Genomic DNA, 27,822 nt, shown 5'->3' with positions numbered 1-27,822 from the left:
AATACAGTAGTAACCCAATAAGGAACACTTGATAGAATGATGGGACAAGTCAATAAATTAAAGCTTGGATGCACCAGAGCTGAGAGTGCTTCAATAGAGAGCTTTGCTTCTAGGCCTTTCCTGACTGAACAGGGCAGATTTTGCTGGGCAGATTGCTATTTTAAGTGAACCTGCTGACCCCCACTGACCATTAGTGACACAGCTGGAGAAGCAGGCTGCACGTGGGCTTCATACCAGCTGGAACTTCAGGAATTAAAGCTTGCATCTTAAATCGACCCTTTGGAAATGAGGGGGCAGCTGCTGAAAACAATGCTGTGTACAACCAACACTGTTTCTGAGCACACACAGTACCACCTTCTTCTGTGCTAGCTGCAGTTTCCAAGCAACATGCATGCAGAAAGAATAGCCAAGGTAATCTAGACTGGAAGCAACAAAGATGTGAACTACTGCTATAAAATCACCACAGCAAGATGAAGGATACAATTACCTGGCAAGGTCAGTAGCAGATATTCTTTACCACCAGTTATCTATACAGTTGTCTGCACCGCTGAGAGTACAACTACATTATTATTTTTCACTCTAGGGGAATTGATTGCAATATTGTTTTCTTTATTCCTTAACTGAGACAACATATTTCAAGAATTCTTGACCAACTTGGGACACGCTGCCTAGAGTGCCCATCACTCACCATTTGATTTTAGCAGCAAGTGAATAATCTTATCAAATAAAACAACTGAATTCCATAGAAAAAGTTGGATTTTAAAACCAAAGCTTCTGAAGTAAATTATACAAATACCTACCTTTAAGTAACTTTTAATTCAGTGACTTTAATTCACTGAATTCACACAGGAGACTTCTAGGACATTTCATATAAAAAAATTGAACAGACCTTTGGTAAAAATGCAGGCGCTTGCCAGTAATTACTCTTGAGTGTCCTTCTTATGGCTATCTCACAGAAAATAAAGCTCCCTCAAAGAATTCAAGATTCAATAATGGAACTGGAAAAAGGATGCATAAGAGAATTTGAAATACATAGAACTCATCAGAAACACAGAGTTGCATTGCTCTTTTTACTCACGTGCTTTGAGATTTGTAAAGATTTCTAAGTACATATAATATTTCCTACCTTTGGGAGTTGATGTTTAATGCCAGCATCCTACATACATGGTAAATGGGTATTTTTCATAATCTGAATAGGTACTTTTAATAAGTCTAATGAAGGACATCATAACCCATGCACATGCTTACCACTGAAGTTGGTTTTGGTTTTTAGGGCTTAGTTTGAATAGATCCCATCTGGAGACAAAATGAGTTTCACCATTTTAAAAAAGAAATAACAAAATGGGGTCATCTCCCTCCCTTGGTTAATTTCCAGTTACCAATAATCAAAAGTAAGCATTTTTACAGAAAAACATGCTATAACGACCTTTTAACACATCTGCTAAAGAAATAAATGGTCTCTTGTTTGTTATAGGAGCCGCTAATCAAGTATAACTACAACAATAACCCTTCCCTAACTATAACATACTTATGCAGGTCTCTTATTCCTGATCTCATGTATCTCATGTAAGTATCTGATGGCCGTCAGGTGCAGAGAAAGAAGAGGAGGGATGAAAGATCTTTAAGTTCAGAAAAGTTCAGCAATAAAGAGGCACAAAAGAAAATGCTGAGGTATGTAGGAAAAAAGTCAAAGTGTTATGAGAACTTTCTTAAAAAAAGTTTTCATACTTTTTTTTTTCCTTTTAGCTGAGCAAAATGAATCAATTTAAACAATTTTGAAACAAAAGACATTTCTCTCTTTAGACTCTTATTTGCCAGTTGTTTTCACATATACAGTATTAAAACCTGGTATAGAATTAATAGAAATTCAGCCTAGAAAAACTCCTATGATTCTACTAGTATTCCTTATTTTCTAATGTAAATTTTAAGACTGGCAAAATGATTTGTGGCAAATATTTAATATGGAGATCGCAGGGTATGTTTCTTTTACAGGATTTGCAAAATACATTCTCATCTGTTTGAATGCAGATACATCATCACAGAGCATACAAGAAAGATTTGTAGTAAAGTTCAGAGATACACAATGACCGAAGTCTTGATATAATACTAACTTGGAACCCAGGTGCAAGTTTTTTTTTCCAAACTGTACATGTATTTTTAAAAAGATATAGCCTTTCAAAATGCTTATATACTTAATCATATCCATTAAGATCAAACGCGTATTAAAACCAGTAAAATTATAGCAGCAATATGAGAGAATATCTGAGCCACGTGAACATTAACAATTAAAACAAAAACAGCAATATGAAAAATTACATTACTCTGATGGTTATGTTAGATAACAGAGGTAAGTAACACACCAATTACTTATGCCAAACCATTAAAGAATAAGGATTTGTTCACTCTGTGAACATCACTGTTGTACAGCTCAAAGATAATGTTTAAAAGAACCGTTGAAAACAAACGTCCACCACACTGTCCCGGAGTGCTTCCTGAAGAACTCATCTGAATCGTTTTGTTGGGTCTGTACAATGAAAATTCTTTTTACATTTTTGCTCCAGGAACTAAGGATGTTTTAAATACGGATTCCTTACAATTAGGCTTATGTTATTTACACTATTCAAAGGTTACTTTTCCTTCCCACAACAAAATGTGCAGGAGGATTTCCATGCTATACAGTGTAAAAAGAGACTTTAAAAAGCCAGAACAATGCGAGAAAAACTGTACAGTTTTTGTTCCCTGCTCCAGTTCATTGCACTATTAGGTTAAAATGGATGAGCTGTCATGCCCAGAAGACTTAATGTAGGATCAGAAAATCCACGCACACACAAAGGAGGTAAATGGGTACTGGTTTAGGTATAGTACCAAATGGAAGAAAATACTATGAGTTATTTCCATGGAAAGCTTCTCATCATAGGAAGGAACACGGTTAATTCTGAAAGGCAACCCTCTTCACGTAGGACACAGAACTGTAAGAGACCACAAAGATACCTGAATAAACATCAGTGAAGTTAGTCTGTATAAAAATGTACTGTTTATACTAGAAATAACTAAATCTTGAATTCTACCCTATCAGTAACACAGCAAAAATCTAGAAATCATTTGAAACTCTCAATTAAGATACCATCTTCTCCTCAAAAGAAGATTAAATGACACAAGCCACTATCTTTAACTAACATTATCCAGAAATGAGTTAACTAAAGGTCATGTCTTAAACAGTGCTTTATGTAGTGCTATATTAGAGAACAGAACACTAACTAAAAGGTGACACATGCAATTATGTATTAAAATATGCACTGAAAATTTGGGATTCTAATTCTACTTTCTAAATCTGGTGTGTGTACTTGAATCACAGACAGTGGGAAGACAAGACATGCCCTTCACATGTTTCTCATTCCTGTTTCACATACAAGACAAACCTCGGAGCAATCCAGCTTTCAAACCAATGCTAGCACAACACAAAAGCAAACAGAGAAGTCAGCTATGACAACCAAACAAAGACTTCAAAGACAAGAAGATGAATATTCTTGTTATGTTAAATGCATATTTTATTAGTAGAATAAGGGGTAAGAACTTGCTTCACTAATAAAAAAAAATTTGTTGTTCGTTATTGGAAAACAAGCTGCAAAATGAAATTTATTTCTACTTTTATGACATCTACATTCAGAAAAAAAGCCCAAGAGAAAATAACACTATATATATTTCATCTACTTTACTCAGTGATAATATGTAGTAAGTTTTTAGCACTATATTTTTATGTCACAATCACTGTTTAAGAACAATTGGACAAGAGCACAGAGCTTAGTAACACATTTTAAAACAGCTTACTATCAGGATACATCTGATGTCAAAGACATTTGTTTCATTTAGAAGTACATACCTACATACACACATACACAGACCTAGCAATTTATGCTTTAAAAATGTCAGAGTTATTTACATATTACACTTATACTGGAACTGAGGAAAAACAGTCTTTCAGTGAATGATGTATTCAATTTTTGTTCTGTACTACCAGTAATATATTCTATTCAACAGTTATCCAACTGAAATTAAATCTCCAAATTTTGTAAAAAAGAATTAAAATAATCAATATCAATATTTCTGAAATAACATGACAAACTTGATACCAGACAAAACTTTCCTACAAATTTTGATTGTATGTATAAAAAGGTATTGATTTGCTACTTAAATATCTTAATTAAGAAATGTTAGCTTCCTTCAGACTTCTTTAATTATTTCTCCTCACTTCCATAACTGTAAAATTGGTTAATCCTACTTCCCACCAAGCCTTCCTCAGCTACTACTTTAAATTTGCTGTTTACTCCTTCCTAGCAGGTTACCCCCACACTGTTTGTTCTTGTCATCATGCAAAAGAGGGAATCATGTATGAGGACCAAATAAAATATATATTATTTTTTGAAACATTTTTGAGATAGCAGAAATTGGAAAGTGAGAATTTTTTCTTTTTTTTTTTAAAGTAAAAAACAAAACCAAAAAATATCTTACGAAAATGAGTAATCCTGTTCAGAAATACATAGGGATCTTTCTTTTTTCCTGACATAAGAAGAATGAAGTCTGTGCAAACCCCTCTGACAGCTCTGAGTTGCACTGGCCTTCTGCGTTTCTCTATTATACTGCATCTGCAGAGCAATGCTCTAAGATTTCTCCTGACAGCATTTCAGATGTGTTAGTTGACACTTTTACATAAGCTATGAAAAAACCATAGGAACGATCCATGGTAACACAGGTCAGTAGGAGATCTAGTCATACAACTCTCCTTCAAGTTCTAGCCCTATGCTCCAGCTCTTGACTAAATTGCCTTGCCAAAATAAAGTTACTTAACCATCATTCAATGAATGTATCAAGTATTAGATGATACATATGGTGGGGTTGGTGGTGTCTTCCTACATGATGCAAATTTAGTCTTTCACAAGCTTTACAATTAATTTTGGCATTTAGTTCAAGATATTCAAAATAGTGACATTTCTACCAAACACTACAAAGTTCAGAGAAGACACAAACATATTTCACTTTCTTTCTGTTTCTATCAGAACAGAAGCGGCAGGACTTGCTTTAAAATAAACACTGCTTAGAGTAAGGTCTTAGAGTTCTATTATCCTTCCAGGCTCACGACACTTTCTGTGCCATTACAGTATACCAATAATGCTATGGAAATCATTAGAATCACTTTTCACTGATACTTTTTCTTCAGCTTGATTCTAAACAATGAAAGCAAATCTTGAGTTGTAGCTGACAATATCTACATTATAGTGTAATGCTGGCTTATGAGCTATAAATATTTAGCACAGTCTAAATATTGCAAGGGGAAACTCGGTTAAGGCTATAGTGATGGAGTGAAATTCCATGCTAATTAGCTTGAATATTGTGCAAACAGATCTACAGAAGAGTAAGAAGGCCTTAGTTCACGATTTCTTAGTTCAGAAACCGTGATGTTTGAGGGGAAATATCTCTTCCTTTCGGTATGAGAAGGGTGAGAGAGATCATCCTTTAAACACCCATAATAAATCTTATACAATAAGAGGCATAATGCTTCCCTGAGAGTTTATGAAGAACTGTTTGATCCAACACGTTTAACGCAAGCACAATATCTTTGTAATTGTGCAACTAGCTGGTAGAATATTCCTGCTGACTTTAGAGTCACGAGCATGCAGAAAAGAGGTAGGAGGGAACCTCAGAGATTCTTACATCATCCTGTCATATGTTCAGTTAATCTGTGTATCTTATAAAAAAGCTCTGCACAGAAGATTCCTGTTTCCCTCAGCATTCAGGGTGCTTCTTCTCAGCATCCAAGTAATGTAAAAACTTTTCTCAATAGTTACATCTAAAAATAAGGGGAGACATTGTAAAGAACAATCCATCCAGTTTCTGCCAGATGCATTACGATGAAAAGCAAACGGCTTTAATTACTGACAACAGTTAATTGTCTTGGATTGAAAATTCTGTTTCATAAAACTAATGTTTAGTGCCATCACCATTAAAAAACCCTTGATCTTAAGCTTAAGTGGCTCTCAGCTCATAAGCAAATATATCTGTCTAACATAAGAAAGATTTTCAGAAAGGGTAAGTAAACAGTGGAGCAATTAAAGGAACCAACTGAAAGAGCTTCGTACTCTTATTGTATGTGGCAGTTCTGCAATGCTACATGAAAATCAGAAGTGAGCCTCTTTCAACAGACGTCTGTTGAAACTTCTACAATGCTATGTGGTTCTCTTATCAGTTTTTCTGAAGCAACAGCATGCTAACTTTCATCTACAACTGTAATTTGGAAGTATTCAGATCTCTATGAGATGAATGGTTAGAATCTGTGTAAGAAATATGAAAATCTTAAAAACAACAACAAAAAAAACACAGTAATAGTCACATGACTATATTTGAAATAAAAAGAAATTAAAAATAGCAAGACTTCGAAAACTTGATACTAAAAGGACAGAAAAAACTGGGAAGCATGAAAACTTGAAGCTGAACAGCTGAATATAACCTACATTTGAGTGACAAATAAAACAGCATCCATCCATCATTCCTTTAGTATACCTGCTAGTTCTGATCTTGGGAGTCTGATGAATGTTTTGAACTCTAACGAAGTAAGAACAGTGTATATGCCAAGACTTAAGCAATGACATAAGTGCTTTTAAGATGTGGGCAAAAAAAAAAGGCAAAGAACTGTGTTTAGAAGCAATTTAACAACCTGGAAACTACCTGGAACAACTCCTTCAAGTTAAAACTAGCAGTGATTTTCAAAGTCTCCCATTCTGCTAATAAGACTGGAAAATAAATGATTAGTACACAAACTACAAGTAAAAGATGAAGGTATGATAAATACATGTAAAATAAATAATACAGATTAGAAGGTAACACATTTTTATGCAAAGATTTAAGCACTTCATTTTGCAAATACTAAGAAGTTTGAGCTCTGATTCTAAGAACCTGGTAACATGCAGATGAACTACACCCATTTAGCTTTATAACCCAGGCTACTCTGCTCTCACTGATGTCTTCAGCTACGTGAATGTACATGCATACTTCACTACACTACATTATCACCAAAAAAAATAATCATGTTGTATTAAGAACTACGCGCTCACAAGGCCCTGAATGAATGAAAGACTTCTGCAATAAAAGGCTAACATAACTCATGTTATAACTACTCTTTTCAAATACATCCTTTATATTCAGCATGTTAATATATAATTAAAAAAAAAAAAAAAAAGTTCCTTTGCTAGGAAACATACTCACCCTTTAAAATATAGTCTGTTAACAAGCTTGGCACTTTCTCGCTATCTTCTTTCATGGCATGAAGGACTAAAGTGTGGAAACAAAAACAAAGAAACAAGCAATTCAGACATCTAGTCATAAATTAAAGACAACACTTATAAAAAAAAAAAAAACAAACAGCAAAGCTATTTCTACTATTCATAGGGATTTACATATTACTAGCAAGAAAACCCTTAACTGGAGTACAAGAAACACAAGAAGGGACATGTAGTATCTTCATCCTTCACTTGTATAATTCTCACTGTATTCCACAGTAGGCAGATTCAAGAGACCCGTTTTGCATGGCTAATCATTTACAGTAAGATGCCATCAACAATGACAGCAAAAATAAAAAAAATAAATCACAACATCACTGAGGTTGGAGGTTGAGGTTGCTAAGATCATCTTGTTCAACCACCAGTGCAACTTCACCATGCCCACTGACCATTTCCCTCAGTGTCACATCCACAGTGCTCTTGAACACCTCCAGGGACAGTGACTGCACCACCTCCCTGGGCAGCTCCCTTGGTGCAAATTTAAGGCCATGGCTTCTCATCATTACCTGGGAGAAGAGGCCAACCCACAGCTCACCACAACCTCCTTTCAGGAAGTTGTAGAGAGTGATAAGGTCTCCCCTGAGCCTTCTCTTCTCCAGACTGAACAATCCCAGCTTCCACAGCTGCTCCTCCTAAGACTTGCGCTCCACCCCCTCACAGCTTTGTTGCCCTTCTCTGGGTGTATTTTCACCATCACAAGCCTTGCCAACATAAAGTCACCATATCCAAAAGTGAAATGTACTAACAGGTAAGAAAAGTGTGCTGCATACTTGTCTTTTTTCATCTTCAACTGAAATCACGTAATAATGTTACTTTTCCAGAATGTGCTGCTGTAAATGATTGGATAAAAAAGATCATCTATTCTGGGACTTCTTATGTTCTTATATATTACATATAGTTTAATATTAATCATTCTAATCAATAGGGAAAAGATTCAAAATTCATGTGCAACATTCTTATGTTTAGAGAGATAAGTACATAAGCATGTATGCAATGGAATGTCAGGAATTTTTACAGCTTGTTTATGGTGCACGATTTTTAAAAATTAAAATGGTACAAAATTAGAGCAACCTGGCACACATAAGATGTCTGTTATTTCATTAACAAAACTAATGACAATTCTTTATGAAGTGTTCTTGGCTAAATTGAAACAATTACACATAAAGAATTAGTACAGAATAGCATTATTTCATAAGCTCCAAATTTCTTGTGTGACAATGAACTTCAAATATAATAAGTGGCTCATTTCAACTTTTATGTTGAAGAAGGCATGAGTGCTCATAACTGTAGAATAATACAAAGCTTTGGGAGGAAAAGAAACCACCCTCAGAAAAAATCCTCCACCTTTCTTTAAGGTCGTGTTAACAACAGCAAAAGAGAGAGTCAGGAATCTGCAACCGAGTCACAGGGTCAAGTTCCAACCAGCCTACAGAAGGCCATACACTTAATACTATTTGGAATGCTTTTTTTTTTTTTTTTTTTAAACAAGAGATTTTGTCAGTAAACCATTAAAACAATATATGCCATTTTCAGGAGGTTTTTATCTCTCTCTTAATATCAAGTTTTTGTTAATATTTTTAAGCAAAATTTAAATACGGCAAGAGGGTAACATTACTCTGATGGACTGAATATAAAATGTGAAATATAGTGCTTACAGCAGAAAGACATTAGGAATGTAACTTCCATTTAAACATTTCATTACTTCAGAATTTGTCTGATATTTATTTTCTCTTTCCAAGAAAACAACCAACCAACCTGTCACTATTCTTTAGCCACCTGTGGAATAACAGATGTGCAGCCGGAAAACACCTTACGGCACTGTTAGATTCCAAGCACTGCACTGTAATACAATCAATCTTGGGTCAAACTGATCAACTGGATGTGACTGTGGGAAGTCTGACCTAGTGGCTGGCAACCCTGCCCAGAGCAGGGGGATTGAACCTAGATGATCTTTAAGGTCCATTTCAACCCGGGCCATTCTGTGATTCTATCATTCTATTAACTGAAAGATGTCCCAGCCCATGGCAGGGTGATGGGACTAGATGATCTTTGAAGTCCCTTCCAACCTAAACCATTCCATGATTCTATCAAATGCATCAAGGCATTTTATCATCTAATATCAAACTGTTCCTGCAAATCTCAAAAAAGAGGAGATGCCATTGATTACCTGAGATTTGCTGCTTTATTTTATCACCCTAATAATTAGTATTTAATTTTTTAAGATGCAACCTTAACTGTCATGCAAATTCCAGTATAACATAGAGGACTTTGAACTTAAAAATAATTTTAAAGATCTGGTCTAAGAAAATAAGGAGAATTTAGAAAACTGTCAAAACTCAGGTTTAGTTTACATGCCGCAATTACTAAAATTTATTAACAAACAAACAAACCAATCAACCCAAAATCACCAAAAGAAAGAGAAAGGCTAGTTTAAAAGCAAGCAAGTACAATGACACAATCTTATTCGTTGCTGCATTCATTTTAATTTCTGTAAGTTGTTACAGTAACATCAGTAAGGTACAGCAAATTTGAACAAAAGGAGGCATTTCAGGTACCAAAAGGTAGCAGAAACAGAGATACATCATAGACTATTTTGTGACATACAGTATTGCTTTAAGTCTCCATTCATGGAAACAGTATGAAAACCTTTGCTTTCTGATGCAAGTTTTTAGACTCCAGAGTTTCAGACAGCAGCTAGAAAATGAATATTCTGCAAGGACTCAAAACCTCAGAAGAGGAGGTCAAAAACACATTACATAAATTATAGAGTGAGACAGAAATAGACAACCATGTAAGTATGATTCATTGGTTTGAGCAACCACTTCCATCCACAGAGAACAGGATGAGCTGGGGAAACACCTTTGTACTTACTTTTGGTTAATGTCTGAAGATCTTCAACAGATGGAGGTCCATTTTTCTTCTCGTAAGGGATGACGGTTGTTAAATACTGTCAAAAAAAAAGCAGAGTTACTTCACAATCTTTTAACACCACGTATGTTACCTGGATTCTTTTCGTGAACACTGTAGCTATTAAACTTGCTAGCCAGAAATAACAGCTTTTCAAAAATCGTATTTCACAAGTGATTAAGATTCTACTTCTCACACTAAGCTATTATTGCAGAAACTATTTTTTTTTTTTCCAAATTATGTAAACATCTCTTTAAAACTCATGCAGCAAAACACTAACAAACAAACAAGATGACAAAAAATGGAAGTTGTAGATAGTCTGGTATTCTTTCTCAGAGCCTAAGCATGACAGTAGTAAAATCTAAAATCTTTCCACTTTCCAGATATCAAGAACAAGTCCTTCATATATTTTAAGTACTTCCTATAGTGAAGCAAAAGCTAGAACAATCATCTCACTATCTGGTAAATATATTTCCAGATAAACAATTCTTATTTATGTTTCCCTCAAATCATTTGGGAAACTGATATTACTCAGCCTGTAAAGGATTGCAGAATATATCTGATGCAGGCTGTGAGAGGCGTGTGAAATAAGATATTCAAGTTTGTACAAATGTGCTAACAGTTATTTAGAAAATTTGGCCATATACTGTGTTAGAAACATTTTAGAACAGCCATGGGATTTTCCCAGTGACTGCTGAACTCCTTCTAAGTGTATGAAACATTCCAAAGATCTTGGTAGATAAAAGAGTGCTGCCCATTCCCATCTCTGACGGTGATCTATATTGTCCTCTGTACAAAGAAAATTAGACTGCCCTACAGTCGGGTGAAAATGAAAACAGACAGCTTTCACCTTCTGACCCTGTAATGCTTCCAACCAAAAGGAACAAAGAAACCTAATCAAACATGAACCCATTGCTTGCACTTAAATTTGAACTTTCACTTTTACTAGTCAAATATGCTGGTAGATCATTTCAAACCAACTCCACGTTTGCTTTATTTACTCTTCATTGAAATCTTCCACTCTCATCTGCTTTTTTTTTTTTAAAAAAAAAGTCTTACATCTTTCAGGATTTTATTGCCTAGAGCTTTCAAGCTCTTGAAGTAACCCTATTGCTATAAGATTTATTACATAAATTAAAAGTCACTGGGATTTTTCCTAATGAAAAAGCTTCCATTTTTAAGAATTTACTTGAAATGTTTTTTGTGGTAATTATGCATAGGGTACTAGATGAAACAACATTCCATTTCGCATTCAACTTCAGAGATTGTAACTCTTCACACAACAATGACAAAATAGGTCACTTCAAAAATAATTTTATATTTATTTCCATGAAACTACAACAGAAAAAAATGAGCACAGTAACACTACTTGAGAGCAAATTCTCAGCTACAGAATACTATTTCTCAATAAAGTCACCACAACTAGCTATGCATTTTCACCAGCTATGAACAAGAACCTATATGCCACACTTGTAAATATCTGCATGGCTGCCCAGAACATGGCTTGTCTTCACATCACTGTCACCACTAATGAAATGTACCACCCACCACCTCACTGTGCTCACATCCACTGTTTGGTCTCCATAAATGTTCAGCAACCATTGATTAATGTCAATGGGTGCCATATTTTTCCACACAGAGGAAATCAATTTCACCCCTTTGCTTCATACACACTTCCATGTCAGATGCCATCCTATTAGACTTCCTTTCTGCTGCCATCTGTCTCATAGCATGTAGCAGAATATAGGTGGGAATGCTCAGCTTCTACTGTCATACCGCCAACATCCACCTCTGATGTCACAAACCAACATAATAAAATAGGAGGCATCAGTTGCAGAGCAGCCCTTGTACATTCTACATCGTATCTCCTGTAGTATGGCCAACACTTTAGCAAGAGTCAATTGTAACTCAGACTCTGGTGAAGAAGTTTACTTTGCAGAAGAAGAGCTGGTGTTGCCAAAGCCAGCTATAACCATTGCCATGATTAGAGTGAGATGATGCAACTGATGTCTTTATGCTTAAAAGCCAGACAGACTCACTTCTGTATAATTTAAAAGAATGTTGTATGGGATGTACTGACACCTCACCAAAACCTTGAGCAAAGATGGGGTGCTTTAATTCCTCCCTATTATTTCAGCACTTTCCTCACATCCACTCAGCACAGAAAAGCAGGCAGTGCTTCCAAGGAAGCCATACATGAGTCAATTTTCAATTTCTTCCCCAGCAGATATATCACAGAGATTTGCATTATTCCTAGAACCAAGAAAATCAATAGCTAGATACAAGGCTGTTAAATCTACATTTGTCAGAGATGAAAGTAGATCTATTAACTCAGGAATCAGATCTTAGGCTGTTCTTTCCAGCCCTCAAAATATTCAAGTGCCATTCTACCCTTTACCAACCTGCACAATAAATAACTGAGATACATTTTAATGACCAAATATATGCTCCTTGTTTTCCTTGCCCCACAACATCTACCTACCAATTTCCCTTTACAATGAAACAGACAAAAACAATAACCATGTAATTGTTTTCTTACTTTCCAAAAATCACCTCATTTTTCTCATCACCACTTAGCTGTTAACAGTGAGTCTCCCTAATGACCGTAATAAAACTCATTCCCTGAATTACTCTGTGAAGAACACATTACGAAAATGATTTGAGTATAGCTTACTGACATGCCCAAGCATTAAATCTACTGTGACCTGTACATTTTTGACATACATTTGACAATATGATAAGCAGCAATCCCCACTGTAATTTGTAGTCATACAAAGTGTTTGATATGTATAATAAGTGAAATGAAAACATCTTGCAATTCCTTCTGGAGATAAGACCGCAGAAAGAACTGACAGCATTGTGATGCTTTTCATGCTGCTGTTGGCGTTGTATTTTCCCAGCTGCATTATCAGATGGGAACTGGTGGTTCCCACTGGAAACTTCACTTTAAATTTTACCATCAGCGAAGACACTGAAAAATTCTAAGTTGTGTTTACTCATGCCTCAAAGACAAAACAAAAAAGAGGATTACAGTTTTCAAAAGGAAAGTACCTACCTAGTTTTCAGAGTAGAACTATCCTGAACATAGTCAAGACAACAAACACCATTGAAATTAATGAATGACAGGAGTTTAGAAAGAACTGAACAAACATGTCAGAAACTTTATGCTGTGATTGAATGGGTATGAACCTCAACCTTGTAAGGCATTCAAAAAATTGTCTGCTCCTGCATTTTTTTTCTATTTTTTTCTTTAGTACAACCCCAGGGAGTTACATAACTCTTCCCAGCCACACAAAAATACCTGAACTTAAGTATATAAGCACAACACGCCCTGAAGACAGACTCATACAAATGTTCTGAGAGTAATACTAAGCAAATTAGATTACACTCAACTATCACAGGGTATAAGATGGTACTTATTCTGCTTTCTAACTTGCTGCTGTAAGAAAAACACAGTGTCTTAAAAGAACATCCAGAGTTGGGTAAAATGACAAAGGAAAAATGAGCAAACCAAACAAGTGAAAAACACAATAAGACTGACACTGTAAGAAAAGTTTTATAATGTTACCTACGAGGCATTTACAGAAAAAAAAATATCCTTTCAGTTAACAGATTTTGAACAAATGCCACAGAAAAATGGTCTTCCAGGACTACTCTAGAAAGAGGCAGTATTACATCTTCCTTTCTCCATTCTTTTTCATTTTAAGCTTCTTATTTTCATGATTAACTTTAGGATCCAAGAAAGGGAAACAAAATATATCCCCAGATAACAAGAATATACATAAGATAGATCAGGGGAAAAGTACAATCATCATAAAGAACAGCAGTATTAAATTAACAAGAAAAAAAAAATCACTGGAAGTTATCCCAGTTAGTGATATTGGAAGCAAATGAAGCTACTTACGATTAGAATCAAGAAGAAAAGGTGTGTTTTTATAAACATATAGAAAATAAGTCTGAGCTGCCTGTTTGTATATTTGAAACAGCTAAAAGCAGCAGTAGTTAGTATTTTCTGGTAAAGATAGCAACAAAAACAGTACAGCTGTAACTGTAACTGAAGAGAGTTGAGATAATGTAAGGCAATACAGATTCTATTGGGTTAGGTCTAGCCACGTGCTCACGATCCAAAAAGCAAGTGACAAATAGCTGAATCTATGCCTTCATTAACACATAGACACATACCTTGCTTGCAAAAGAGGGTAAATTCATGATAAATAACCTCATGATAATACTACAGTTCTGAAACAAACAGAAAGTATTATTTTGGAATAAAAAATAAAAATCTTGTTTCTTAGGTGTATGTAACCTCTCCAGGGATGCCTAATGAAGCTGGGCTGTGTATAAGTTTCAACAGTTAAACAGTCAATAAAAAGACACAAACCTGCCTTTCCCTTTTGTGTTACCTCAGTAATCTGCATTGTACATACTCCTCTGCATTTAACATCATGCAGTTTTCAATGGCAAAAGGACATACAATAAAGTCCATGCATTTTGCAGATGCTACTCAGATTTTAAGATATATCAGTTCTGACCACTGGAAGAAAGGAAAAAAAATTCCATTGTAGACATGTCTCAAGTCCTTTAATGCTGAAAGCTAAAATGGAATGTCAAATCCGGTATACGTTCTTCTGTTGGACATTCAATTTGCACAGACATGCAACATACCTCAAGCACGCATTACGTCAAATCAGACTTTTAGTCTGGGGTAAGAAACAAGCTATTACTTCAGTGCATCAGGGTATCAAGCCCTGACTGTCTTATCCCATTGAGGAAAGATGGAGAGACAGTAGGCTGATCGGAGTCCTGAGGCAGAGAAAGACTACAGATGGCAACATTTCTGTCCTATTTTTTCATACTGTCTTGGCACATATATTCAACTAATGGTAATTTTCAAGATCTCAGCTCCTATCGAAGGTTCAGACAAAGAATGAGGAAAAGAGTGAGGATAGCCCAGCACCTGTTTCTCTCCACCTGAGTTTCCAAACGTGTGGCGGAAGCCATTCTGTATGACATTTGAGATCCCTTCCATGCTGAAGCGCTAAAGGTAGTGAAAACATGGCAGAGAAAAAAATGGACAGAGAAAAGTTCAGAAGGCTAGCATTGATCAGCATTTATCACAACGATAAAAGTAAGACAAATGACAAAGACAAGCTCTAAGATGTATTTCAGCACATTTCTACTTCTTTCATTCGTCCACTAAGTTTTCATTAATAAAAAGCAAACCTTACGGTATCAGCTGAGCAGTATATCTACATCAAATTTAATTAAACAAGATCTTTCACACTTCAGATCCAAAATTCATAGTTTTGAGACTTGTATTTTAAGGTTTGCCATTTCATTTCTCAACACTTAAAAGTTTAATTCACAGTACAAACTTTCTTTAAAGCTTATGTTTGAGCAATACATTTCTAGAGACAATACAGACCCTGCTGATATCAGTTTTACAGATTTCTATTAGAAATATTTCTCAGAGGCAGTCATTTTACTTCCAACCTCTTCAGAACATTTTATGCTTCCTTTTCCACTCCTGAAGCAACAATTAACTATCACCTGTATTCCTCATTTTTTTTTTTTTTTGGTCAGATAAAATATGCACAATTGGTTAATAAAGCATTCATATTAATTTCAAGCTCCATTACACAGAACCCAAGTGAGGAAAAATTAATACACAATCCAACCACAGTTTTCTTCACACATATTATAATCCTTTTTGCTTACAGGAAAAGATGATTAAAAAAAGAAACTGGAACAATTTTGACATTCAGGATTAAACGTAAAACGCAGCAACTGGCAAGAACATAAGAAGAAGAAACTGCCAAGCTGCTGACAGAAGGCAAGCAGTACGGTGTGCACACCTGAGCACATTTATCTAAATGTATATATTTATGGGAAGAGAAGAAAAATGTGCTGGAATACTGCATTCATTTGCTTTCCAAAGCGCAAAAGGGTCAGTAAATAAAGACACAGATTTTACCAAAGCCATTTTGAGTCTTCCAGGAAATTCTGCTTAAAGTAACTGGTATCTTCATGACTTGAGTATTTCTCATTACTCTGACTATGTGCTTGTGAAATGAGAGTTGGAAGTATGAGAAAATGACTTACCCAAAGTCTGTATCAATGACAAAGAATTACAACTTGTATTCATTCAAATGATGTATCCATAGAAGAACTGATTTTCTCAGAATATGAAAATGTAATCCTATTTCCTATTAAATCCTATTAAAGTTTTGTATTTAAATGAGACTTCAGCATAGCTTCAGCTAATAGGTAATTAACTTTATTAACAAAAGCTCACTCTTCACAAAGTAATCCAAATATACTACTTATGTACACACTCCTTGCACTTCTTTGGAAAAAAAAAACAAAAAAAACTGAAGGAAGAAACATGTTCCTTTGTTTCTGACTGAACGTTTCCAGATGTGTATAGATAGTGGAAGCTGTTTTCAAAGGAACCACACTTACTAAGCCTACAGTCTATCTGGGAGATAATCAGTTCAACTCATCTAAGGAAGTAATCTGATATGTACAGCTTGAAGCAACCAAACCTGAGAATGTTTTATAACAGAACCAATACTTTGGTTCTTGAAAGCATTATTCAAGCCTCTAAATAATCAGAATAAGTAATGAATCACCTCAGTCAAGTTTTAAAACCAAGTAATCAGTTTTTTTTTTTCCTAATTAGAATACCACTTTTTCCTCATCAGTGATTGAGAGCCAAAAAGGAGTACATCTCCACTCTGATTTGCTGTTGCAAAGAGACAAAAATTCCATATTGCTTTCTAGACATCCACTTTCTCCGAGTTCCATTAAAACTCAGCTAGACACACAAAGAATGATTTTTCATCTGGACTGGTAAAGATTTTCAAATTTACATAAAATACTCAGTATAAACGGCAAAGATTAGCACAATTCCATGTAAAGATGCAAATTATCAGTTTACTATAATTTAGTAAGCTGTAGATATTAACACAAGGCTTAGCAAATTTGTCCACAGTTTTTTTTCCACTTGAGGAATGGGAAAAACAGAGACCAAATTAGATCTACTGGTACAACACCAGCCAGGAAATCAGAACTGCTTTCTGTCAGGACCCATCTTTTGGACAAGATGAACAACTACTACGTTTGGATTGTATCACAATTATCCCATTCCCATAAGTTTCTAAGGTAGATTTTGAAGAATTAATGTTTCATGACAAATGTTTATTAACTTATGTTTGAAAAATGAACTTCTCAAGCAAAACTGAAGCATTCTCTGGGGCTTAGCCAGACCCACAATACCTCAGCTACATTTTCTGTACTCTATAAGAGAAGTTTAGGAATTCTAATAATGTCCCATTTCAAATTACACTGGACAGATAAGACAAAATTACATTGACAAGATAACGACCTAATTTCTCTCATTGCTTGCCTCCTATTTTTCAAAGTCGGTTTGAAAGACATTTCTCCTTAGAAAAAAACAAGTTTTTTTGTTTATTTCCTCCCTATACATCTGCATTAAATATTGGCCTTACCTCAATCTGTTATTGGAGGTAACAACTTTGATGCAGGTTTCAGAGACTGAGGGTAAGATTTACTTTTTCTAGCCCCAGGTCAACGTGATTAATAAATATCTGAACAGCTCCATCAATAATACTGGATTTCCTATAGGACTAATTGTGGTAAACATACTGAAATTCACACTGTAAAACCAAATGAAACAGATGGATGAGCTTGCCTAATCTGATAATAGAACACAGCACTACATCAAAATACAGCATTATTGGCAAGAAAGGTATTCTGACTGCAGGCAAATGTGCAAACATGTTATTCTTAATAAGAAATGTAGAAGAGCAAAATGTTATATCAAAAGGTTATGTCTATATATGGAAAAAGATTAAAAAAAATTGGAAGTGTCTAAGAGTCTTGTTTGTGAATAAAGGCATGAAAGATGTACCAGTTATCTTGGTCTAATCAAGGACTATTACTTTTCCAAGAGAAGAACGAAAAATATTTTGAATTTAACAACAGTTATGAATATATTCTTATTATAAATATATTCTTACTGTTCCAGGCATATGACCTCTTTCTTGCTTCCCATTCTGAGGACTACCATTTTTCAGCTTCTTTTTCTTCTTTGCTGTTTCTTTGTGCTCTCTCTGTTTATTTTGTACTTCGATGAGGACAGAAATGAAGCTGTTTTTCACTTCCTTCTCGAACTCCAACTCATCCCGCAGTGCCAACTGCTGCACCAGCTCCTCAGAATAATCCTTAATAGCAGTCTCAATTTCTTCTAGCAGTTCATTTAACTCAGCAACAGACAATCTTTTTACTCCTGTAAATAGTTAACAGAAAAATGCAATCAGTCAAGATTCTAAGCAGGAGAGAATACGCGCAGGATGACATGAAAACAACACTTTGACTTTTTTCAAAACAACAAAGTACATTGTAAAACTACACAAAACAAATCAATATTCATAAAGGAACAAGTTCATCATAGAAGAAATGAGATTAGTAATAACTGAACTTTAAACTTTCTGCTTAGTTCTGAGAAATCTGATATAATCCACTAATACGAGGGGCACGCTGTAGTTAAGGAAGCTGAAATAACCACTAGACTTGGAATACCGACACCCTTGTTAACTATTGCTTTCCTCCTGCACCCACTCTTCAGAAGATTTCTCCATATTTTCTTCCAAAGCAGTCAACACTTCGGCACTGCTGGAATTCTTGGATTTTTCACTTACAGTAACACAGAAACTACGCATGCTCTGAGTGAGGGGATCCTCCTAGGGTTACTGACAAGGCATGCACACATCTTAATAGAAACAACAACATGCTTTTATGATAAGATGCATTTAGTACAGGGAAAAAAAAAAAAACCCAAAACACTAGATTCCAAGTTTCTTTGTCTGGGGATTGTAATCAAAAGTATTGCCTGAAACAAACACCTAAAATTAAAACTATCCAGTAGGCTCATTTCAAGCAAAAATCAGTACTGATGGTTTTGAGAAAGCACAAGCCTAAATTGGTGAAACCTACACCAGAAGCCTTTAAAAATGACAGTTTGGAAACTAAACCAACCCTTCAGATTTACATTTTAAAAGTACTACTGCTACAGACAACAAGCTATGACCACGAGGATCTCCCGAGGCTCACTTCAGCTCAACCTGAAAAAGCTTTTTGAGGACTGCTTTCCGTTTCAGAACTCAAAATAACGTCTGGCATGCCTATGAACTAGTAAGTCCCAGATGCTATGTCAAAGAACGTCACTTTCACTGGCATTTGAAAAACAGGCAGTCCTGATTACAATGAAGAGCACAATCCATTTAAAGACACTGCATATGTCTTCATGCATTGTGTTTGTAATTATTTGGCTATGTTCCATTAGTCTAGTAAACTCTTAGGTGAGTACTCATGGGCAAATGCTGAAAAATACAGATAAATTCACAAGCTACAGTACAGTACAGTTCTCAGAAGCATCAAAATGTAGTAGGTGAATTTCTCTCTTAAATTAGAGCAGGGAAAACTGATTGATTTGGGATAGCTCCCTCTCACTTACCAAAGAAAATGCAATTAAACCTCTTAGGGCAATGAGCCTCAGTTTTTTCAGAGTAGCTTAGGTCTTACATTCTGCTAGAAGACTAACAGTACAGTAAGAGCACAGTACAGAATGGCAAAGGCTCTAAGCTTCAAGTAGATTGAACTGAACAATTCAACACATTTCCCATCCAAGAAAAGAGCAAACACAAGCTTTGATTTCTTGCTCGTAATCCTAAAGATTAACACCTCTGACTTGTCCTACACAAGACAGACTAAGCTTCCAGGAAAAACCTGCGACCTGCAAAATTCAACACATTCAGAGAGATGCTGACAAAACTTGGAAGCAGCCTTGCAAATGAATAAAAGGTAGCAAAAGCTTTTCATAAAACAGTGAAAGGTGTGAAAGCTGATTCTGAGGAACTGGTGAAGAAAATTAAATTATCTGATGAAAGAAACTCAAGAGTTATTTGGTCAAGGCTCATTTTTAAGCCATAAAGATGCAGCAAAGAAGATGCACCAGAGAAGATGATATTTATTTTCCTTTTCCTGAGGCAAGGCAAAATAAATATGGTATGAAATACAAAGCAAGCTTGATTAGCTCTAAACCTAAGGACATATGGAACTGTCAGAAGAGCAGGAAGCCCTGCTGTGCAGGATATGCTAGGCTTTCACATTCCTGAGATTTATGTGTTAAGACAGCTACAAGTCCAACCATGAAAATGGAATCTCCTCCATAAATCTGAAATGCAGCAGAAGCTGTAAGGCATGTCACAAAAGGTCAGCTGGTTTTCTGAATCATCTGTAGAATTTATACTGCTGACCCAGACTATGAGAAAGAAAGCACCAAACTCCTATCTCTTTCAAGTACAGATTTCAACTAGCAGACTAATCAAATTTCCATCACGAAATTGATTAATTAGATTTATGTTTACAAGCAAATCAATATGTTTTGCTTACATTATATATGTAATTTCTCCTTTTTTATAGAAAATTGCAAATTACCTTTGTGCAGTAGAAGAGGAAGTATTTTTTCCTCTTACGGTTTTTTGAAAGGGAATGGCAAAGGTGGAAAGGGTTGTGGTCCTCATAGTAAAACAGCAATGGTTTCTTACTTTTGTGTTACTGTGTATCAAGATTAGTTGCAATGACTGAAACAATACTAATGAAAACCAATTTCTTCATCTACAGTATAGCTTTCAAGAGCTTTAGCTAATCTCCTTAAACAGGAGCAGTACAACAGCCTAAGAAAGCACCTCTCTCCAGAATATATAATTTAATAAATAAAAATTATAGGCATCCCATTATCTACGAAAGGATTTCATTACAGCAAATTGAGCTCCAACACATAAATTCTATACAGTTCCATTTTCATTCTAAGTTAGGAAAGCTGACAAAGATACGTCTTCTATTTACATCCTAAATCTACTCTCTCCTTTTGGGAGAAATCCAATATTTCCAAAATATTCCTGGATGCAGATATTTCATAAGAGGAGTCACTATAAACGAAGTATGTGACAAGCTTATCTATTAAACTATTTTCAACAAGTCTATTTCATTAAGACTGAATGATTTTCAGAAACTATTTTTTAGAACAAAACGCTAAATAAACAGCACTTACTCTCCTCGTAGCTGTTGTTTGTACTGGATCTCTTGAGTGTTTGAATTTCCTGGGAAAGCATGGAGAGACGGTCGGACTGAGTAGGTGTTTCATCATCTTCGGGATCAGGAGATTCCTGCATCATTTCTTCTATTTCTTCAATCACCTTCACAAAAAGACAATCCTTATGAGAACTCTCGCTGCAAGAGACACAGCTTGCAATCTGAAGCAAATCAATTTAGAAATCGTTATTATTATTGTTGTTATTTACTTTCAAGTAGTACAGATGTTGCTAAGTGAAACTCATACTGTATGAGACAGGGTTCAGGAGAATGAATAAAATCACACTGATGTTTCCTACCCATCCTTTGGGAATAAGTGTATCTTTTCAAGCTATTCTGGTAGTTGTGTGGTGATCTCAGTGTGTTGAAACCACCCAGCTATTTCCACATGAAGGTACACAAAGCTCTGCTTAAGAGAAGTGAAGTGTATGCTGGAATATTTTCCTGGAGGGTTTGGTCAAAGGAAAACAAAACAGCAACAAAGTCAATGAGGTTTTTTTTTTTTTTAATACTCTCAAATTTCACTACATTTCTCTAAGCAAAACTCTTGTGTACTTTTATGGATGACACTTATAGAGAGAACTCAGTGCACACGGAACAAAGACGACATTTAAAAACACCACCCAAAATCATCTACTGTGAATGGAATTCTGTGTTCTCAGCTCTGTTAAGTCTGAATGTTTTTCTCCTTATCTCTGCTAACACAGCAAAATGTTCCTGTTAATCCAGCACTTGGATCAGAATGGAAGATCTCCACGACATTATTAGCAGAAAAAAAATAGTACTATCATTTCTTCAGAGCCATATAAACCACAACCCTTTCTTCTTATTATTATTATTTTTTTTGCTATTATATTGTACTGAATATATTAGATTGCATTTGCTTACTAAAGTGGGGTGGATATTAACTTTACTCAAAACAGTAATTCTGAATAGAGCATAAATCCACTGATCTAGAAAAGAAGCCTTTGGATACCATGTAATGTAAATGCCTATTAGCAGAACTGTTATTTTGCTTTCATACAGGCAAAAACTTCAGAGAATTCTCACTAGTCACAAAGCCACATGCAGATATGAATACCCACATTGTCAAGGTGGGAAACTACAAACATTACAGTAATCTTAATATATAGAAAATGTTTTGGCTTCTTAGCCCATGTATTTAATTTAGTAGTTTTTCTGACTTATTCCTGACAAGAAGGATATAAAGATTTCAAAGACCCTGACTGTCTTACCGACCTCACCTGAAGCACTGGAATACCTTTTCAAATCTGAAGGATATTAAGAATATCACACACATTACAATGACTCTAAAAACAAACAAACAAACAAACAACAAACAAACAAAAAGCCCCCAAACCAAAACCAATCAAGAAAGCTAGCTCCTGTAAACAGCAAGCAAGAAGAATACAACATAATCACAGGTGAAAAGAAAATACTACAATATCACCACCGTGCTGAAAAATGTACCTGCTCCGCTGTGAACAGTGGTTCATCATTGATGCAGGAAACAATGATGGAATGCATATCCAGCTGTTCTCTCAGCTCTTCATCATCTGACAGGTCAAGGTTTAAGTTGTCATTTACCTAGAAAGCATGAAAATTGAACACACACACACACACACACACACACACACAAATAAAAACACATATACAGAAATTATAAAGGAAACAAAAGGGGAACTAACATAGAGTTTCACAAACAAAACATTTTCCTTGCCCATAATACTGGTATCAATGCTTTTTGCTGTCAAGCATGCAGAAACTGAAGCATCTTAACCACTGAAATAGTTAAGAGAGGCGTCACTCTTGAAAGATGAAGAACTCAGCAATTAAAGATCACATACACAACGTCACGTAGATATCTGCATTGGGCTGACAGCTTTCCCTACAGATATTTAAAACAGGCAGTTGCCTTAAAAGAAGGCTGACGTTATTCAGCGTGGAGTGGAAACCTACGTAGAACAAATATTAGACATCTGTGATTTTATGTGCTTTTAGAGTTTTATTTTTTCACATAACGAAAGCAACATAAAAAACTGTTCTAAAAATAAAACGTTTCCTTAAGTCTCCTTCATCAATCACATATATTTTACTCTCATACTCTGCCATATTATAGCTTATTTACAAATACTTTAATATTTACAAATACCATTCTTTTTCTGCATTTTGTCTGTTATCACATTCCAGCCAAAACAACCTAGAAAAGCTAAAGTCATCTGAAACACACAATTTGTATTTCTTCAGGCATCAGAAAGAAGGCGAGCGTCCTCTTTTTTTCCAGAATCTGGGCTAACCACGCAGTCACAGGCCTCCACTTGGAACATCTGCTCACCCACCACACAGACACATCTCAGTTCTGACATTCGTTCACGTCTGCAGTCCTGAAACGGTCAACGTCTATGAGATGGTAAGCAAGGATACCAGCACATCCAGAAGGAGGTCAGCTCCTCCTTCCTCACATCCCCACAAACATTTTAAGAGACTCAGAATATATTCTGATGGTTAAGCTAAAAAAAAAAACCAACTAAAGCAGCCCAAAGCAGAGCTGACACTAACCTGGCAGTGCACCCAGTCACACTGCGTGCCCATTTCAGGCCCCACACTCCCACTCCTTGCACTGGCAGCTTCAGCTTTTGTACCTGCCGAACAGACCAATTCAGGCAGCGACACGTCTGGAAGTAATCTAACAATAATATAATAACAGCAATTACGCAACCCTGTTCCTTGCACCACTGCACAGCACATCCTCCCAGCTTCCCCTTTTGCTGCCAGAGCTACGTAAAAGCATTCAGAGATCTGTGATGTCGAAGCAACTAAGATTTGATGAATCAACCTCATTCACCTTACGTTTTCACCTCCTAGAAGAGGAAGAAGCTCAAATCCAATGGCATATTACTAGCTTCAAACACATCTAAGAAGCATTACTTAGCTGTTAGCATTATTAAGAAAGTTAAAACAAGCTACTAGCTGATCCATATGTGCTGTCACATATCCAGAAGTACTACTGAAACAGAAGTAGGAAAAGAAATAGTGCTGAATGCCTCCAAACAGATGAGCTTCAGACATCCAAAGGCATGCCAGGTGGAGTGGAAGCTGAAAAAACTTGAGCTATGTTTATTTCATAAACCAATTTCTTTTCTACTTCCAGCATACCTAAGATTCTTTATAATCCAGGAACACAGCTTCATATTTATGTAGTTCCTTCATAATTTCCTTACAAAAATTCCATTCAATATTTGTATATTGTAACTGGTTATCTATTATGAAATCAACCTTCCACTCCACTGTTTCAGTCACATAAACACAAACACAGCACAGGGGGCTGCAATTGCTTTTAACTTTAAATGTAAGGATTTAATTACTTTAAAATCACTTAGAAAGTCCGAGCATGCTATTAATAAAAATTAGAATATATTCAAGTAAAAAAAAAAAAATCAAGAGATAATCATCAGACTCCAACAGATAAAGACAGAGACTCTGCAGGGGAAGATGGTGAAATGTGTTGGTTTTTTGTTTTTTTTTTTTTCTTTTTTTTTTCTGCTATCCTTTTCACTAGAACAATCACTGCTCTTGTCAGCATAAAAAGTACCTATGGATTCTTTAATGGATGGCAGAAATCAAAGCATTAATCTATTCTCAGGTTACACACTGAGATATTTTTACAACGTAATCCAACTTCACCATGCTTAAACAACTTGTTCCCTCAGAAGACCTGAGAGATGAGAATTCTTCCTAGCTTTCTTCCTCAAGTGTTTTAATCCATGTGTAAGAAGCTCAGAGGACAACCTCTTCCTTAAACCTCACCGAAGCTCTTCCTTCTCCAGGAAACTGGAGTTATTTGTTAAATAAGAAAACAGAAACAGAACTAAGTTGCACTTCTGTTCTCCTTGGTCAATTTTCCCATTAAAGAATCACTTCAGTCTCCAAATGAATGCAGAATGAGATGCATTCTGATGCATCTCATGAGATGCATTTTTTTTAAAAGTCCATACAAGATTTACTAAATCAGAATACTCCTTTTTTCCTCCCTTACCCAGAACATCTTTCAAAATGAAATGAGGAGAAAGTGCTTCAGGTAAACTGAATTGTACAACTGTCTACCATGCTGTGGTCTAAGTAGCACTGGCCTCCAAAGGCCTCCATTTAACCCCACATCACTCCAACCCAAGCAGAAGCAAACATGCATCAACAATTGTTTTTCTCATGTCTAATATTCAACAGCCTCAAGTCTAATATCAAGCAAAATATTTTAATCTATTTAGTAGCAACAGTACTTTATACAAATGCAAATTGCTTTATTTCCCTGCTGAGCGTAAGAGATTCAAAAAGGGTACTTCTGCAGATTGGAACTTACCCCTTTTTCTGAAAGGTTCAGAGTTGGCAAGTGCAAAGCTCTGGTGTGGGAAGATTTCCAGTCAACTGGCATTACATTTCCATAATTATCAGTCAAAGCATTCCAAATCCTGGAGAAAGGAAAAGAGGAATTAAAACGTACAGCGTAACACAGTAAGCATACCTATGATGGAAATATCTTTCTGCCTATGAGTATCAATTTTCCTCCCTAAATATTCACCTGCAATTTACTGACAATATTTTTATTATGCACTGGAGTCAAGAAGCCAAGTTTTTTAAATAAACATCAATTATTTCTCATTTTAAATCCAAAATTTAGGCAGAACAGTAAAGTAAAGCAAGGTAAAACAAAATTAAAAAACAAGTGACAGCCTTATTGCTAATAATATAACTCCACTCAAAATCTTCGTGGGGAGTGGGCAAGTGGGCAAGGCTTTCCCTACTGAAACTTGAGATCAGCTAGAAATTCTTTTCCTACAGTTGTCCCTGTCTTCCTTGCCTCCTGCAGATCAAAGTCAAGAAGTAGCAGAGGCTGACAGCAACATCTGAGTCAAACCTGTATTTTTGCATTAGCTTTCATGAAGCTTTTTTCCCATTTATCACAGAAAAACAAAGATACAAAGAATTTTGCTTTATCCAGCAGTACTCTTGCTGACCACAGCTCACCACTCTTCTTTACAGCTCATCTTAATCAATCCTGCATACAAGCAGCTCGCACACGCAGTCCTACTCTGGTACAGCAGTTCAGATCTTGGACTGGAAGCACTGCAATGTGGGTGCGCGTCTGGAGCGGTTGCATAGCCAGGCTCATAGGGCTCAGCACTGAGCAATGCCTCTGACTCACGGCTCAGTGATGACCTCCCTGCTGGTACCAGATAGCCAGGCATCTGCTGAGGGGCTTTTTTTGCCCCTTCTTTTAGAACAGGGCACCCAACCGACTTACCTCAAAGTAAAAGAAACACCGCAGTGTTCCTAATGAAGTTATTTGGGAGCGAAATTTGCCATAAGGTGTAGCAACTCTTAAAATGAAGTTAAAAGCAGGAAGGCAGCACAGGCCTGAAGCGCTCCGTTGCTGAGGGGAGAAAGCAACGACCACGGCTGCAAAACTCGGAGGTGCCATTCCCACACTTTCCACGCATGATTCCAAACGTGCGTTCGGCCAGAAGCCAGACTAACCGGGGACCCGGCGAAAGCGGGGTGCAGCGTTAGGCCCGTGCCCGGAGGCCCAGAGGTGCAGCACAGACGGGCACCGCGCTCCCCGCCGTTCCCCCTCGGCCGGACCGGGCCTCCCCATCCGGCCGGAACGCCGCCGCCCCGCTCCCCCTCTCCCCGGGCCTGCACTCACTCGTCGTCCTGCAGCGCGCTCTGCTCCGTGAGCGGACGCAGCGGAACGCGGCTCTCGCCGCAACCGGCAGCGCGGGCCGGGGGGGGCTCGAAGCAGAGGGACAACTTCGTTCCCAGATCCCATCCGCCTTTGTCGCCTCTGGCGGTTTCGGGAGCGCTCCCCGCCGAGGGCTGGAAGCCCGAGAAGTCCTGCCAGTCCCCCGGGTCTCGCTGCGAAGCCGCCGCCGCCATCGCCGCAGCTGGAGACGCCGGGCTGCGCGCCCCCGGTCACGACTCCGGGCGCCGCGCGCTCCCGGCGGCTCCGCGGGGTTCGGGGGGGAGGCGGGGCGCGTGACGGGCCGCGGTGGGCGGTGCCTTCGTGCCTTCGTTCCGGCGCGGCCGAGACGGAAACTGCGGGCGGCGGAGCTACGGGGTGCTGCTGGGACAGCCGGAGCCGCCCGCAGCCGCCCGCAGCCGCCCGGTGGGGATTCCCGGCTGCTCCGGGCGGGGACCCTTCAGCCCTGCTCGGTTCGAGGCGCGCACGGCACCTCGCTGCCTGCCCTGGAGTGGCGGCTCCCTGAGGTGCCCGCGTCGTCGCTCAGATGCGGTGGAAGCAGAGGCGCTTTAAAGGAGTTCTGTCAGCGCCGCTGAATCGAAGTGACAGCCGCAGGCCTGAGGCTGCAGTAGTCGCAGATAACCCGAGCTAGAAGGATAATCGAGTCCAACC

At 37.1% G+C, this 27,822-nt stretch overlaps 1 protein-coding gene across 3 annotated transcripts; it reads right to left on the bottom strand.

The window, feature by feature from the left end:
* Positions 1–1,939: 1,939 nt before the first annotated feature.
* Positions 1,940–27,449, bottom strand: FEZ2 (fasciculation and elongation protein zeta 2). 3 transcript variants are annotated; one of them, XM_048936034.1, is made up of 9 exons: positions 27,118–27,449; positions 25,774–25,882; positions 22,887–23,003; positions 21,376–21,520; positions 18,281–18,549; positions 15,196–15,276; positions 10,203–10,278; positions 7,258–7,323; positions 1,940–2,969 (listed from the first exon to the last, which is right to left on the bottom strand). In XM_048936034.1, exons 1-9 carry the CDS (start codon positions 27,345–27,347, stop codon positions 2,953–2,955), a joined length of 1,110 nt encoding a protein of 369 aa, XP_048791991.1. In that variant the 5' UTR covers positions 27,348–27,449; the 3' UTR covers positions 1,940–2,952. The 3 variants fall into 3 exon arrangements, with proteins under 3 accessions (XP_048791991.1, XP_048791993.1, XP_048791992.1); XM_048936036.1 differs by lacking the exon at positions 15,196–15,276; XM_048936035.1 differs by lacking the exons at positions 1,940–2,969; positions 7,258–7,323; positions 10,203–10,278 and adding an exon at positions 10,290–14,477.
* Positions 27,450–27,822: the final 373 nt, after the last annotated feature.

This window comes from Lagopus muta, chromosome 2 (assembly GCF_023343835.1).
Source record: "Lagopus muta isolate bLagMut1 chromosome 2, bLagMut1 primary, whole genome shotgun sequence".
Taxonomy (NCBI): Eukaryota; Metazoa; Chordata; class Aves; order Galliformes; family Phasianidae; genus Lagopus; species Lagopus muta.
Note: the sequence above shows the minus strand (reverse complement) of the source record. Positions and strands in the feature narration are given on the sequence as shown.